Source organism: Cherax quadricarinatus, unplaced genomic scaffold, assembly GCF_038502225.1.
Source record: "Cherax quadricarinatus isolate ZL_2023a unplaced genomic scaffold, ASM3850222v1 Contig216, whole genome shotgun sequence".
Classification (NCBI taxonomy): domain Eukaryota; kingdom Metazoa; phylum Arthropoda; class Malacostraca; order Decapoda; family Parastacidae; genus Cherax; species Cherax quadricarinatus.
The window spans coordinates 219030-236563 of record NW_027195242.1 but is presented as its reverse complement, the minus strand read 5'-3'; the positions used below and the strand labels follow the sequence as shown (position 1 = coordinate 236563).

The 17534-nt window shown below is 45.8% G+C and overlaps 1 protein-coding gene across 1 annotated transcript in view; it reads right to left on the bottom strand.

Moving 5' to 3' along the window:
- Positions 1 to 6151: 6151 nt before the first annotated feature.
- LOC128691029 (major facilitator superfamily domain-containing protein 6) overlaps positions 6152 to 17534 on the bottom strand; it is a 159143-nt gene continuing 147760 nt past the window's right edge. Inside the window, exons 10-11 of the mRNA XM_070080197.1 lie at positions 8082 to 8222; positions 6152 to 7717 (exon numbers count right to left, since the gene is read on the bottom strand). Of these exons, the coding sequence (XP_069936298.1) occupies positions 7212 to 7717; positions 8082 to 8222 (647 nt within the window). The 3' untranslated portion in view covers positions 6152 to 7211. The remainder of the gene's footprint in view (positions 7718 to 8081; positions 8223 to 17534) is intronic.

The following is a 17534-nucleotide window of genomic DNA, read 5'->3' as shown; positions in this document are numbered from 1 at the left end:
GTAACACAAAAGAGTACATACATAAAATATGAAGCCATTGTAACACAAAAGAGTACATACATAAAATATGAAGCCATTGTAACACAAAAGAGTACATACATAAAATATGAAGCCATTGTAACACAAAAGAGTACATACATAAAATATGAAGCCATTGTAACACAAAAGAGTACATACATAAAATATGAAGCCATTGTAACACAAAAGAGTACATACATAAAATATTCAATAACTTTAAAACATTTGAAAGTTTGGAAAGTTTCCAGCAGAACTGAGAGAGAGGCAGAGCTGACGGACGATGTAAACAAAAAGATAACCAGGCAGTAGCTCAGGCTGCGACAGTAAATCAGCAACCATATAAAGAAATTTTGTGATATAATTTGAAACAACCATATAAACAAATTTCGTGGTATAATTTGAAACGGCTATATTAGCGAAGCACCAAGAAGTGCCATAAACTGGGGTCCTCCCATAAACCACCATCAGCAATGGCTGAGGAATTCACAGATCGGTTAATTAACCCTTTGAGGGTTTCGGCCGTACTAGTATGGCTTACGACCCAGGGTTTTTGACGTACTAGTACGCCTAAATTCTAGCGCCCTCAAATCTAGTGGGAGAAAGCTGGTAGGCCTACATATGAAAGAATGGGTCTATGTGGTCAGTGTGCACAGTATAAAAAAAATCCTGCAGCACAGTGCATAATGAGGAAAAAAAAAACTTTGACCGTTTTTTTGGAATAAAACAGCAACTTTGCACTGTATTTTCGTATGGTATTTATTGTTGTATTCTAGTTTTCTTGGTCTCATTTTATAGAATGGAAGACATATTACAGAAATTGAGATGATTTTGACTAGTTTTACAATGAAAAGTACCTTGAAATTGAGCTCAAAGTAGCAGTAATGTTCGATTTTTACCAAACTTCAAAAGTAAACAAATCATGCTAAGCGTCCAATACACGTCAACTGGTAAGTCTAATATTCTTTCCCAAGTGCACCAATATTATTTAAAAATTTTTTTACACTAATGCAGTAGTCTGCATAACAGTAAATCTTCTATTTTTTGTGAGAATAAAAATTCAAAGTGGAAAGCAAAAGAATGTAAGAGGGGCCTTGAGACGTGACTAATGAACAGAGGAAATGTCATTTTAGTGCCAGGAATGTCTTTCTTGTTTATTCTGGACCCTATTCGGAAATTGGCATCTTTTGAAATTTGTGTGAAATTGGCAAAATTGCTAAATTCTGACCACTATACTGGATAGTTGCAATTGGTAAATTTGTGGTTTCTTGCACTCATTCGATAGAAAAAATAGATTTCTAGTGAAATATTCATGTTTTTTGTCGACTAGTACAGTGGAATTGGCCAAAAATGGGGCTAAAAGTGGGCAAAATCGCCGATGCGTAAACATCGCCGAGACCACTAACTTCGCGAGAGCATAATTCCCTATGTTTTCCATCAAATTTCATACTTTTGGTGTCATTATGATCGGGAAAAGATTCTCTATCTTTTCATAAGAAAAAATATTTTTTTGTTTTTTGAAATTTGGCCGACCCTGAGAACGAATCTCGGAGAGGGCCTGTCGACCCTTTGAGGGTTAAGGCCTGGTAGTCAATGTTCTCACATCATACACTGAGTGTCCATGGTTCGATCCCCAGCAAGGTGGGAACATTGGGCGTGTTTCCTTAAACCTGCTGTCCCCATTCACCTAGCAAGTAGGCACTTGGGTGTTAGCCGACTGGTGTAGATCGTATCCTGGGGGACAAAACTGAAGGATCCCAATGGAAATAACACAAAACAGTCCTCATGAAGCACTGACTTTCTTCGGTTATTCTAGTTAGCTAACCCTCCTGCTTAAAAATCCAAACACAATCTTATCTCTTGATAGGCTAGAAAATCCCACACCAAATATCCTACATGGAGATTTCAATATTTATTTATTTATTTATTTATTTAATAATTTGAACATACAGATGTACAAAAAAATACAGGTAAGAGCAGCATGCCAAAGCCACTTGCATGCATAGCATTATGGGCTGGCTTAAAATTAACTTAAGACTAACTAAGCAATGATGTCAGTGATAAAACATTATTGTAAACAGATAACTATAAAGCACAAATGAGTATTACAAAGACAGGTCATATGGTTGCATGCATTGCTGTACATTCCTACATGTAAAAATGGAATATGGCTCAACACAACATTATACTAGAAATAGCTCCTGGAAGCACCCTGGCTCAACAGGTACAAACCAGGGAACTATTGAGACTTTGTGAAATGTTCACATTAAACCTGCACTCTGAAGGAGGGGTGTTAATGTTGCAGTTTAAAAACTGTAGTGTAAAGCACCCTTCTGGCAAGACAGTGATGGAGTGAATGATGGTGAAAGTTTTTCTTTTTCGGGCCACCCTGCCTTGGTGGGAATCGGCCAGTGTGATAATAATAATAAAATAAACCAACAGATAACTGGTCCCACTAGATATGAAAATATACTGTATTCAATATTCACAAACAAGGAACTAATCAGACACACAACAATTACAAAAAAATATACTCTGACTACAATATCATAGAAGTACAAACTAGAGATGTATCAGATGTGAAAATTTAGATATCCGCAGATGTGGATGTGTATGAGGATGTCTTACTTATTTTGTGGATGCGGATGCATTTGCGAATATCTGCTTACAGTAAAATGCGAATGCGGATGTTACATCTTGACATCTTCGTGGATGCGGATGCAGATTTTGCAGGATAATCATAAAACACCAGATTTTGTTTTTTAACCATATGGCAAATACTTTTACTACATAACACTGCCTGTTAAATTCGTTATGTTTTATGAGGAGTTTGAGGGACACAAAGTGTGTGTTACCAGGATGCAGGATGGAGACCCAACTCGTCGTGCATCCCACCAGCCACTTTCCCCAACCTCCAGCCTTTGGAAAGTGGTTTACTGTTATTCCGTGTGTTACTCATCAACTGGCATTTGCTTAATACTTCAAGTTTATAATTAGGTTTTTCTTCAAGAATAGTAGTTTCTCTGCATTCTGTGCCAGAAGTCGTTTTCATTTGTTGTCATAAATCAGGCTAGCACCACTGCTTGGTGGGCAGCAGAGATATTGGCAAGCAATCTTTGCCAAATCAGGGTTACTCTCCCTTCATTCTCTTCCACCACTGCAAGCTTGTTCCACTAATTCATTTTTCCTGATGACACCTCTCAAAAATATCTTCCGTGGTTTTCCTTGTTGCAGACTCTGCAGAGGTCCCCTCATCATCATCATGGACGTCATTGCTGCATCTAATGTTGCAATGACTAGTTTTTTTGCGCTGGGTATTCTCTTCTTCGTATCTTTTTCTTCTTCATCCTTTGATTGTTTGCAGCTCTCTTCACACAGTCTGGCAACTAATGATTTCACTTGATTAGTGATGTGAGCTGAGGAAAAGAATTTACTCTTCTATTTTGGGTTAATATATGTTGGAATTCTGTACAAATCTTCACCCTCAATCAAGGAAAATATTTTTTCAACTTCAGCTAGCATTATTTGTCTCACGATGTTTACTACCTGCGTTGCCTCTTTATCTTCTTTTGACTCGGTCACTCATTCAGTGTCTGGTTCAATTTCTGAACTTGAAGTAGAGGTGTGAATTTCTTCAGAATAAGAAACTTGTGTGTGTTCACTGTGTTGCTGAAGAATGTATTTTAAGGATACTACAAGAGATATTACTTCAGCTGCTGTTGATGTTGAGTCACTCATTCTTCTGGTGTTGTCTTCATAAGGTTCTAGAGATTCCAGGCATTTGGACATTATTAACCATTCAGTGTTACTGAATTGTTTTATTTTGGAGTTGGTAGCAGCATACACACATAGTGACTCCTTTATGTCCAGTGTTCTTTTCAGCATGTGTAATGTGCTGTTCCACCTTATAGGTGTATCATGGATGACACTAAGCTTGGGTACTTGAAGCCTGTCCTGAATCTTTTTTAGTTCATCTTGGGCCATAGTTGAATGATGAAAGTGAGTAGCAATGCTGCGACATTTCTGAGTCGCAGTGCTCTTCGCACCTACTGCTAGGTTGAGGGACTGATTACCTCATCTTCTTTACATAGTTCTACTGTTTTCAAGTTATGTCCTGGAATTTGTATTGATAAAGCCACTGGATGGCGAAACGTCTACAATAAAGATACCCAGATGTTGCACATGTGTCTCAATTTCATCATCTTGTCTATATCATCATGTGATGTTATTTCAGTTTTAACAACTGGCTGTATTTTGTGTACATCACAGTCAAGATTATTTACACCTGATCGAAATAGAGCTTTTATCATATTTGCTCCAGCATCACGTAGAACACAGTGTATATTTTTTACTAGATAGGTCCCACTTTGCCAACATGTTATCAAACATTGCAGAAATACACCTACCGTCCGACTTACGACCTACTCGGCTTACGACTACTCAACTTACGACCGTGTTTTTTTTTTTTTGCCAAGTTTCTGGTAAATAAACAACTATTTGTGTTGTACACAGTGTTTATCCTAAACCTTACAGTATAAAATACAGTACTAACAGCATAAAAAGTAAAGTAAAACATGAAATACCAAAATAAAGCAATAAAATAAAGTCATTACAAAAATGTTTTGTTGATATTCAGTAGTAAAGTTCGACTTACGACCATTTCGACTTACGACCGGTTTCTCGGAACCGAACTTGGTCGTAAGTCGGATGGTAGGTGTATATCGTCCTGTGTGCCGGTCTTCCAGCACAAAGTTCAATCTTTCAATTTCCTTATTAGCACTTCTTTATTTTTATAATAATAATAATAATAATCAATTTCCTTACTTATGGTATGCGCTGTTAAACTCAACAGAGAGACATTTGCTGAGGTAACTGACCACACATCAGTTGTGAAGGATATTTTGTTGTCCTGCGTCACTTCGTCAATCAGTCCTTTTATACTGTTGAAAACAGACTCGTACATATTATTACATATCAATGAGGAGTAAGTTTTGCTGCTTTATCCTGTATTATGAATGTAATAAAGTTGGTAGAATTACCGACAATATGTAAAGTAAAAGGACACAAGTGCAACTAATGTGACATTTTATTGTGGCAACATTTCGCTCTCCAGGAGCGAAACGTTGCCACAATAAAATGTCACATTAGTTGCACTTGTGTCCTTTTACTTTACTGTATTATGAAGCTTCAGTCATCAGTCTCATGAATCTAATGTCCTCAACATGGCTGAAGGGAATTAGAAGAAAAAAGGCAGTCAAAGGGAAAACCAAAGACGGAAAAAACTCCTTTGCAAAAAGTAAAGGCAGAGTTAAAGCAAAGGAATGTGGGAGAATATTTCCAGAGTGCAAAACTGTGGGATGATTCTAACCCTAAATCAAAGAAACTGGGTAAATGTGTCACAGAAATGCTAGTTATGTTTCTTTAACACAGTTAAGGTATGAACACGTCTTCTTCGAGGGGCCAGACTGAGGTTTGGCAGACAGTAACTCGACACCACCACCAGCCTTGAAATGGCATACCCAGTTCCTCACTGAATGCTCATGCACACTAACATTCTCCACTATTTCTTTCATCTGGTGCCCAACTTTGTGAGGCACTATGATTTAAACTATAGTTTCAGATGTTATAGACTTCTTTTTACCCATAATCGAAGATGTATAGCCCCAAAACCAAAGGTAACACTGGACAAAAGATGAGGCAGATGAGAGACATAAGTGCAACACTTCCTCTCACCATGGCAGTCACGTAAGCAATGAGAAGTCACTGTGAAGTGTGGCGGCAGGCCATGACATCATGCTAATGGCTGCTACCCAGCAGAATGCACTGATGAAAAAAGACCCCCCTGTATGGTGGGCCTTTGATTTTCTTCACAGCATTATGCCGGGGTGCTCACCCGGCATAATGCCATGACGAACACTGTACCACCACTACTGTACAAACGAACGACTCACATCTTTCACCCACCATTGCATTACTCTTTAACCCGTAAACGGTCCAAGCAGATCTACGTTCACATGTGTAGCGCTACAAAAGTAGATCAAAGTTTTTTTTACACATTTTCAAATGTAAAAAAACAAAAAGAAGATCTACATTTTTTACATACTTTCAAATGCCGAAAAAACGTATATACACGTTTGGACCGTTCATGGGTTAATAAAACTTTTGATACAGTAGACCACAGCATCCTACTCCACAAACTTGATCATTATGGTATAAGAGGCCATGCACTTGCATATATCAAGTCTGACCTATTAAGGGCCCCTCGGTAGGCAATTTGAACTGGCGAATTGGGACTTTCACTCGTGTCAAACTGTTTCTAGTAAGGAACCTTCTTTGTCCTTCACTGATGAGCTATTACTGCTATTTCTGACATTGATTTTAAACCCTTTAACTGTCCAGTTGTAGATCTACGTTCTCTCACCCAGAGCTCCGAATATTTTGAAAAAAAAAAAAAATTTAGATAAAGAGGGCATTTTTTTACATGTAATAATATAAAAAAATTTTTAGTCAGTACCTACGGAGATATAAGGCCGCAAAGTTGGCGTTTGTCGCTCACCTGATGGCAGCATGAAACGCTGCCTGGAGAGGAGGTCGTGAAGCTCAAGTTACTCTAGAATGTCAACATCATATGTCTGGAAATCACACTGAACAATGGTAAGAGGCATAACTACAGTACTACTGAAAGAATTGAAAGAAATGTGTTTTTGAATTGTGACAGGAATATTGTCTATGGAGGTAAGAAGGTAACGATACAATTTAAGAGGAACAATGTTTTTATTATGGGGAGGTAAACCCATGTGTCTGAAAACCTGGGGTATTGTAAATAGTTATCCTTGTAGACTGTTACCCTGGTAGACCATTACCCTGGTAGATTGTTACTCTGGTAAACTGTTACCCTGGTTTACCAGGGTAACAATTACCAGGGTAACAGTTACCATGTGTCACTCACACCTCACCATGTGTCACACCTCACCATGCATCACTCACACCTCACCATGCATCACTCACACCTCACCATGTGTCACTCACACCTCACCATGTGTCACTCACACCTCACCATGCATCACTCATGCCTCACCTTGGTAGATTGTAACCCTGGTGGACTGTTACCCTGGTAGACTGTTACCCCTGGTAGACTGTTACCCCTGGTAGACTGTTACCCTGGTAGAATGTTACCCCTGGTAGACTGTAACCTATTACCCTGCTAGACTGTCCTTGTTCAAGGCCATCTTAACATCGTCCTCGTTCCTGGCACTGATGGTCTCGTTCAGTGTCATCTTAACATCGTCCTCGTTCCTGGCACTGATGGTCTTGTTCAGTACCATCTTACCATCGTCCTCATTCCTGGCACTGATGGTCTCGTTCAGTACCATCTTAACATCGTCCTTGTTCCTGGGACTGATGGTCTCATTCAGTACCATCTTAACATCGTCCTCATTCCTGGCACTGATGGCCTTGTTCAGTACCACTTGAACATTGTCCTCATTCCTGGCACTGATGGTCTCATTAAGTGCCATCTTAACATCGTCCTTGTTCCTGGGACTGATGGTCTCATTCAGTACCATCTTAACATCGTCCTCGTTCCTAGCACTGACGGCCTTGTTCAGTCCCATCTTAACATCGTCCTTGTTCCTGGCACTGATGGCCTCATTCAGTGCCATGGTCTCACCCTCATCCCTCAGTGCCACTTTCAAAGTTGAATCTGGTGGAATAATACAGTTTAGAAGCTGTCCATTTTGTTTGCTATGTTGTATTATGTTATGGGATACAATCAGGATTAACTGTATGGAATACAGTCAAGATAGATTCTATGGGATACAATCAGGATTGATTTTATGGGATACAATCCAGATTAATTTTATGGGATACAATCCAGATTTATTTTATGGGATTAAATCAGGATTCATTGTATTCCATATATTCAGGACTGATTATATGGGACACAATCAGGGACAAATATCAGTGGTATATAATACTAACAATAAGGGTTGCCTGAATGCTACATAAATGTGCAATTGCAACAATCAAGGGGCATTCAACAAGGCATATGGCTTGCAGCAACCTACCTTGGGCCGGCGGCAACAGTCTGATGGATAGCAAGTGCAGCAGAAAGGTGACCATGGCAGATATACCCGCCACCAGGTACATGCCCGGCCCTCCAAGACTTGAGAACAGCAGTCCTCCCATCAATGATGCCATAGCATACCCTACCAAGGGAAGACGATCATCAGGGAGAGGCTTTAAACCCTGCTGGGCGACACATGGCATGTGGAATAAGAGAGTAAGTGGAGTTTAAGGCAGGGAAAGTGAGAGATAAGTCCACTTTGTGTCAAAAATCCACTTAATATGAGGAATAAAGGAGTAAAATGTAAATGGAGGATAAGCACACTCTCTTATGATAAAATGCCTCTTAGAAGCATCAAGGGGCATTCCTTTAGAGGTTGTGTTTAAAACACAAGTTGCACACATCTACAGGGTGTTTAGCACATGGTAGATATGTGTAAAACACCAATATCCCTTGTACTGCTGAGAACAACACATGTGCAACACTCAGGTGTTTTGCAACCATCATTACTGACTGGTAATTGTCATAGGTGCTAAAGGTTGTTTGTGTCTACTTGAGAGTAGGTGTTGTTGTAGGTGTTATTAAGCCAGTATGTATTGTTTTATCTTGCACATACTGATGTTGAAAATATATATGATGGAGTGAACTTACATTGCTCGGTCACACAGATACTGTCAATCTGACCATAATAAATGACTGAGCAGATACAAGACAGGTCAAAGGATCTCATATTCAAGCAGATAGTCCTTCTTTCCAAGCACACAAAGCTTCTCTTCCAGCACACAGGCTTTCTCTTCCAGCACACAGGCTTTCTCTTCCAGCACACAGGCCTTCTCTTCCAGCACACAGGCTTTCTCTTCCAGCACACAGGCCTTCTCTTCCAGCACACAGGCCTTCTCTTCCAGCACACAGGATTTCTCTTCCAGCACACAGGCCTTCTCTTCCAGCACACAGGCCTTCTCTTCCAGCACACAGGCCTTCTCTTCCAGCACACAGGCCTTCTCTTCCAGCACACAGGCCTTCTCTTCCAGCACACAGGCCTTCTCTTCCAGCACACAGGGGTTCTCTTCCAGCACACAGGCCTCCTCTCACACAACACACAGGCATTCACTTCCAGCATACAGGGCTTCTCTTCCAGCACACAGGCCTTCTCTTCCAGCACACAGGCCTTCTCTTCCAGCACACAGGGCTTCTCATCCAGCACACAGGCCTCCTCTCACACAACACACAGGCCTTCACTTCCAGCATACAGGGCTTCTCTTCCAGCACACAGGCCTTCTCTTCCAGCACACAGGCCTCCTCTCACACAACACACAGGCCTTCTCTTCCAGCACACAGGCCTTCTCTCACAACACACAGGCCTCTTCTCACAACACACAGATCTTCTCTTCAAGCACACAGGCCTTCTCTCACAACACAGGCCTCCTCTCACACAACACACAGGCCTTTTCTTCCAGCACACAGGCTTTCTCTTCCAGCACACAGGCTTTCTATTCCAGCACACAGGCCTCCTCTCACACAACACACAGGCCTTCTCTTCCAGCACACAGGCCTTCTCTCACAACACACAGGCCTTCTCTCACAACACACAGGTCACACAACACACAGGCCTTCTCTTCCAGCACACAGGCCTTCTCTCACAACACACAGGCCTTCTCTCACAATACACAGGCCTCCTCTCACACAACACACAAGCCTTCTCTTCCAGCACACAGGCCTTCTCTCACACAACACACAGGCCTTCTCTTCCAGCACACAGGCCTCCTCTCACACAACACACAGGCCTTCTCTTCCAGCACATAGGCTTTCTCTTCCAGCACACAGGCCTCCTCTCACACAACACACAGGCCTTCTCTTCCAGCACACAGGCCTTCTCTCACAACACACAGGCCTTCTCTCACAACACACAGGCCTTCTCTCACAACACACAGGCCTCCTCTCACACAACACACAGGCATTCTCTTCCAGCACAAAGGCTTTCTCTTCCAGCACACAGGCCTTCTCTCACAACACACAGGCCTCCTCTCACACAACACACAGGCCTTCTCTTCCAGCACAAAGGCTTTCTCTTCCAGCACACAGGCCTCCTCTCACACAACACACAGGCCTTCTCTTCCAGCACATAGGCTTTCTCTTACAGCACACAGGCCTCCTCTCACACAACACACAGGCCTTCTCTTCCAGCACACAGGCCTTCTCTCACAACACACAGGCCTTCTCTCACAACACACAGGCCTCCTCTCACAAAATACACAGGCCTTCTCTTCCAGCACACAGGCCTTCTCTCAAAACACACAGGCCTTCTCTCACAACACACAGGCCTTCTCTTCCAGCACACAGGCTTTCTCTTCCAGCACACAGGCCTCCTCTCACACAACACGCAGGCCTTCTCTTCCAGCACACAGGCCTTCTCTCACAACACACAGGCCTTCTCTCACAACACACAGGCCTCCTCTCACACAACACACAGGCCTTCTCTTCCAGCACACAGGTCTTCTCTCACAACACACAGGCCTTCTCTCAAACAACACACAGGCCTTCTCTTCCAGCACACAGGCCTTCTCACACAACACACAGGCCTTCTCTCACACAACACACAGGCCTTCTCTTCCAGAACACAAGTCTTCTCTCACAACACACAGGCCTTCTCTTCCAGCACACAGGCCTTCCCTCACATCACACAGGCCTTCTCTCACAACACACAGGCCTCCTCTCACACAACACACAGGCCTTCTCTTCCAGCACACAGGCCCTCCCTCCCAACACACAGGCCTTCTCTCACACAACACACAGGCCTTCTCTTCCAGCACACAGGCCTTCTCTCCCAACACACAGGCCTTCTCTCACACAACACACAGGCCTTCTCTTCCAGCACACAGGTCTTCTCTTCCAGCACACAGGCCTTCTCTCACAACACACAGGCCTCCTCTCACACAACACACAGGTCTTCTCTCACAACACGCAGGCCTCCTCTCACACAACACACAGGCCTTCTCTTCCAGCACACAGGTCTCCTCTCACAACACAGGCCTCCTCTCACACAACACACAGGCCTTCTCTCACACAACACACAGGCCTTCTCTCACACAACACACAGGCCTTCTCTTCCTGCACAGAGGTCATCTCTTCCAGCAGACAGGCCTTCTCTTACAACACTCAGGCCTCCTCTCACACAACACACAGGCCTTCTCTTCCAGCACACAGGCCTTCTCTCACAACATGCAGGCCTCCTCTCACACAACACACAGGCCTTCTCTTCCAGCACACAGGCCTTCTCTCACAACACACAGACCTCCACTTACATAACACACAGGCCTTCTCTTCCAGCACACAGGCCTTCTCTCACAACACACAGGCCTCCTCTCACAACACACAGATCTTCTCTTCAAGCACATAGGCCTTCTCTCACAACACAGGCCTCCTCTCACACAACACACAGACATTTTCTTCCAGCACACAGGCTTTCTCTTCCAGCACACAGGCTTTCTCTTCCAGCACACAGGCCTCCTCTCACACAACACACAGGCCTTCTCTTCCAGCACACAGGCCTTCTCTCACAACACACAGGCCTTCTCTCACAACACACAGGTCTCCTCTCACACAACACACAGGCCTTCTCTTCCAGCACACAGGCCTTCTCTCACAACACACAGGCCTTCTCTCACACAACACACAGGCCTTCTCTTCCAGCACACAGGCCTTCTCACACAACACACAGGCCTTCTCTCACACAACACACAGGCCTTCTCTTCCAGAACACAGGTCTTCTCTCACAACACACAGGCCTTCTCTTCCAGAACACAGGTCTTCTCTCACAACACACAGGAGTTCTCTCACACAACACACAGGCCTCCTCTCACACAACACACAGGCCTTCTCTTCCAGCACACAGGCCTTCTCTCACAACACACAGGCCTTCTCTCACAACACACAGGCCTCCTCTCACACAACACACAAGCCTTCTCTTCCAGCACACAGGCCTTCTCTCACACAACACACAGGCCATCTCTTCCAGCACACAGGCCTCCTCTCACACAACACACAGGCCTTCTCTTCCAGCACATAGGCTTTCTCTTCCAGCACACAGGCCTCCTCTCACACAACACACAGGCCTTCTCTTCCAGCACACAGGCCTTCTCTTCCAGCACAAAGGCGTTCTCTTCCAGCACACAGGCCTTCTCTCACAACACACAGGCCTTCTCTCACAACACACAGGCCTCCTCTCACACAACACACAGGCCTTCTCTTCCAGCACAAAGGCTTTCTCTTCCAGCACACAGGCCTCCTCTCACACAACACACAGGCCTTCTCTTCCAGCACATAGGCTTTCTCTTCCAGCACACAGGCCTCCTCTCACACAACACACAGGCCTTCTCTTCCAGCACACAGGCCTTCTCTCACAACACACAGGCCTTCTCTCACAACACACAGGCCTCCTCTCACACAACACACAGGCCTTCTCTTCCAGCACACAGGCCTTCTCTCAAAACACACAGGCCTTCTCTCACAACACACAGGCCTTCTCTCACACAACACACAGGCCTTCTCTTCCAGCACACAGGCCTTCTCTCACAACACACAGGCCTTCTCTCACACAACACACAGGCCTTCTCTTCCAGAACACAGGTCTTCTCTCACAACACACAGGCCTTCTCTTCCAGCACACAGGCCTTCTCTCACAACACACAGGCCTTCTCTCACAACACACAGGCCTCCTCTCACACAACACACAGGCCTTCTCTTCCAGCACACAGGCCTTCTCTCACAACACACAGGCCTTCTCTCACACAACACACAGGCCTTCTCTCACACAACACACAGGCCTCCTCTCACACAACACACAGGCCTTCTCTTGCAGCACACAGGCCTTCTCTCACAACACACAGGCCTTCTCTCACAACAGACAGGCCTCTTCTCACACAACACACAGGCCTTCTCTTCCAGCACACAGGCTTTCTCTTCCAGCACACAGGCCTCCTCTCACACAACACACAGGCCTTCTCTTCCAGCACACAGGCATTCTCTCACAACACACAGGCCTTCTCTCACAACACACAGGCCTCCTCTCACACAACACACAGGCCTTCTCTTCCAGCACACAGGTCTTCTCTCACAACACACAGGCCTTCTCTCAAACAACACACAGGCCTTCTCTTCCAGCACACAGGCCTTCTCACACAACACACAGGCCTTCTCTCACACAACACACAGGCCTTCTCTTCCAGAACACAGGTCTTCTCTCACAACACACAGGCCTTCTCTTCCAGCACACAGGCCTTCCCTCACATCACACAGGCCTTCTCTCACAACACACAGGCCTCCTCTCACACAACACACAGGCCTTCTCTTCCAGCACACAGGCCCTCCCTCCCAACACACAGGCCTTCTCTCACACAACACACAGGCCTTCTCTTCCAGCACACAGGTCTTCTCTTCCAGCACACAGGCCTTCTCTCACAACACACAGGCCTCCTCTCACACAACACACAGGTCTTCTCTCACAACACACAGGCCTCCTCTCACACAACATACAAACCTTCTCTTCCAGCACACAGGTCTCCTCTCACAACACAGGCCTCCTCTCACACAACACACAGGCCTTCTCTCACACAACACACAGGCCTTCTCTTCCTGCACACAGGTCATCTCTTCCAACAGACAGGCCTTCTCTTACAACACACAGGCCTCCTCTCACACAACACACAGGCCTTCTCTTCCAGCACACAGGCCTTCTGTCACAACATGCAGGCCTCCTCTCACACAACACACAAGCCTTCTCTTCCAGCACACAGGCCTTCTCTCACAACACACAGGCCTTCTCTTACAACACACAGGCCTCCTCTCACACAACACACAGGCCTTCTCTTCCAGCACACAGGCCTTCTCTCACAACTCACAGGCCTTCTCTTACAACACACAGGCCTCATCTCACACAACACACAGGCCTTCTCTTCCAGCACACAGGCCTTCTCTCACAACACACAGGCCTTCTCTCACACAACACACAGACCTCCACTTACATAACACACAGGCCTTCTCTTCCAGCACACAGGCCTTCTCTCACAACACACAGGCCTTCTCTTACAACACACAGGCCTCATCTCACACAACACACAGGCCTTCTCTTCCAGCACACAGGCCTTCTCTCACAACACACAGACCTCCACTTACATAACACACAGGCCTTCTCTTCCAGCACACAGGCCTCCTCTCAAACAACACACAGGCCTCCTCTCACAACACACAGGCTTTTCACAACATAGGCATATGGAAGCACATAGGATTTGGTATAAACCTTGGTAATAAATACATACAAACTGGTTTAGAAAAACATAAAAGCAAACACTAGAACATATTGGAAAACATTTTGGCCCTGAGACCTTAATCACTTCTAACATATACAGGTTGAAAGACGTTATATATTGGCGGAGAGTGAGGTCACCATGTGTCACTCACACCTCACAATGTGTCACTCACACCTCACAATGTGTCACACCTCACCATGTGTCACATCTCACCATGTGTCACTCACACCTCACCATGTGTCACTCACACCTCACAATGTGTCACTCACACCTCACCATGTGTCATTCACATCTCACCATGTCTCACTCACACCTCACCATGTGTCACTCACACCTCACCATGTGTCACTCACACCTGACCATGTGTCACATCTCACCATATGTCACTCACACCTCACCATGTGTCACACCTCACCATGTGTCAAACCTCACCATGTGTCACACCTCACCATGTGTCACTCACACCTCACCATGTGTCACATCTCACCATGTGTCACTCACACCTCACCATGTGTCACACCTCACCATGTGTCAAACCTCACCATGTGTCACACCTCACAATGTGTCACTCACACCTCACCATGTGTCACTCACATCTCACCATGTGTCACTCACATCTCACCATGTGTCACACCTCACCATGTGTCACTCACACCTCACCATGTGTCACTCACACCTCACCATGCATCACTCACACCTCACCATGTGCCACTCATACCTCGCCATGCATCACTCACACCTCACCATGTGCCACTCATACCTCGCCATGCATCACTCACACCTCACCATGCATCACTCACACCTCACTATGCATCACTCACACCTCACCATGTGTCACTCACACCTTACCATGTGTCACTCACACCTCACCATGTGTCACACCTCACCATGCATCACTCACACCTCACCATGCATCACTCACACCTCACCATGTGTCACTCACACCTCACCATGTGTCACTCACACCTCACCATGCATCACTCACACCTCACCATGTGCCACTCACACCTCACCATGCATCACTCACACCTCACCATGCATCACTCACACCTCACCATGCATCACTCACACCTCACCATGTGTCACTCACACCTCACCATGTGTCACTCACACCTCACCATGCATCACTCATGCCTCACCATGTGTCACTCACACCTCACCATGCATCACTCACACCTCACCATGCTTCACTCACACCTCACCATGCATCACTCACACGTCACCATGCATTACTCACACCTCACCATGTGTCACACCTCACCATGTGTCACACCTCACCATGTGTCACTCACACCTCACCATGTGTCACACCTCACCATGTGTCACTCACACCTCACCATGTGTCACTTACACCTCACCATGTGTCACTCACACCTCACCATGTGTCACACCTCACCATGTGTCACTCACACCTCACCATGTGTCACACCTCACCATGTGTCACTCACACCTCACCATGTGTCACTCACATCTCAACATGTGTCACTCACACCTCACCATGTGTCACTCACACCTCATTATGTGTCACTCACACCTCACCATGTGTCACTTACACCTCACCATGTGTCACTCACACCTCATTATGTGTCACTCACACCTCACCATGTGTCACACCTCACCATGTGTCACTCACATCTCAACATGTGTCACACCTCACCATGTGTCACTCACACCTCACCATGTGTCACTCACACCTCACCATGTGTCACTCACACCTCACCATGTGTCACTCACACCTCACCATGCTTCACTCACACCTCACCATGCATCACTTATACCTCACCATGCATCACTCACACCTCACCATGCATCACTCACACCTCACCATGCATTGCTCATGCCTCACCATGCATCACTCACACCTCACCATGCATCACTTATACCTCACCATGCATCACTCACACCTCACCATGCATTGCTCACACCTCACATTGCATCACACCTCACCATGCGTCACTCACACCTCACCATGCATCACTCACACCTCACCATGCATCACTCACACCTCACCATGCATCACTCACACCTCACCATGCATCACTCACACCTCACCATGCATCACTCACACCTCACCATGCATCACTCACACCTCACCATGTGTCACTCACACCTCACCATGTGTCACTCACATCTCACCATGTGTCACACCTCACCATGTGTCACACCTCACCATGTGTCACTCACATCTCACCATGTGTCACACCTCACCATGTGTCACTCACACCTCACCATGTGTCACTCACACCTCACCATGTGTCACTCACACCTCACCATGTGTCACTCACACATCACCATGTGTCACTCACACCTCACCATGAGTCACTCACATCTCACCATGTGTCACACCTCACCATGTGTCCCTCACACCTCACCATGTGTCACTCGCACCTCACCATGCGTCACTCACACCTCACCATGCATCACTCACACCTCACCATGCATCACTCACACCTCATCATGCATCACTCACACCTCACCATGTGTCACTCTCACCTCACCATGCGTCACTCACACCTCACCATGCATCACTCACACCTCAAAATGCATCACTCACACCTCACCATGCATCACTCACACCTCACCATGTGTCACACCTCACCATGTGTCGCTCACATCTCACCATGTGTCACTCACACCTCACCATGTGTCACTCACACCTCACCATGTGTCACTCACACCTCACCATGTGTCACTCACACCTCGCCATGTGTCACTCACACCTCACCATGTGTCACTCACACCTCACCTTGTGTCACACCTCACCATGTGTCACTCACACCTTACCATGTGTCACTCACACCTCACCGTGCGTCACTCACCCCTCACCATGCATCACTCACACCTCACCATGCATCACTCACACCTCACCATGCATCACTCACACTTCACCATGCATCACTCACACCTCACCATGTGTCACTCACACCTCACCATGTGTCGCTCACATCTCACCATGTGTCACACCTCACCATGTGTCACTCACACCTCACCATGTGTCACTCACACCTCACCATGTGTCACTCACACATCACCATGTGTCACTCACACCTCGCCATGTGTCACTCACACCTCACCATGTGTCACTCACATCTCACCGTGTCACACCTCACCACGTGTCACTCACACCTCACCATGTGTCACTCACACCT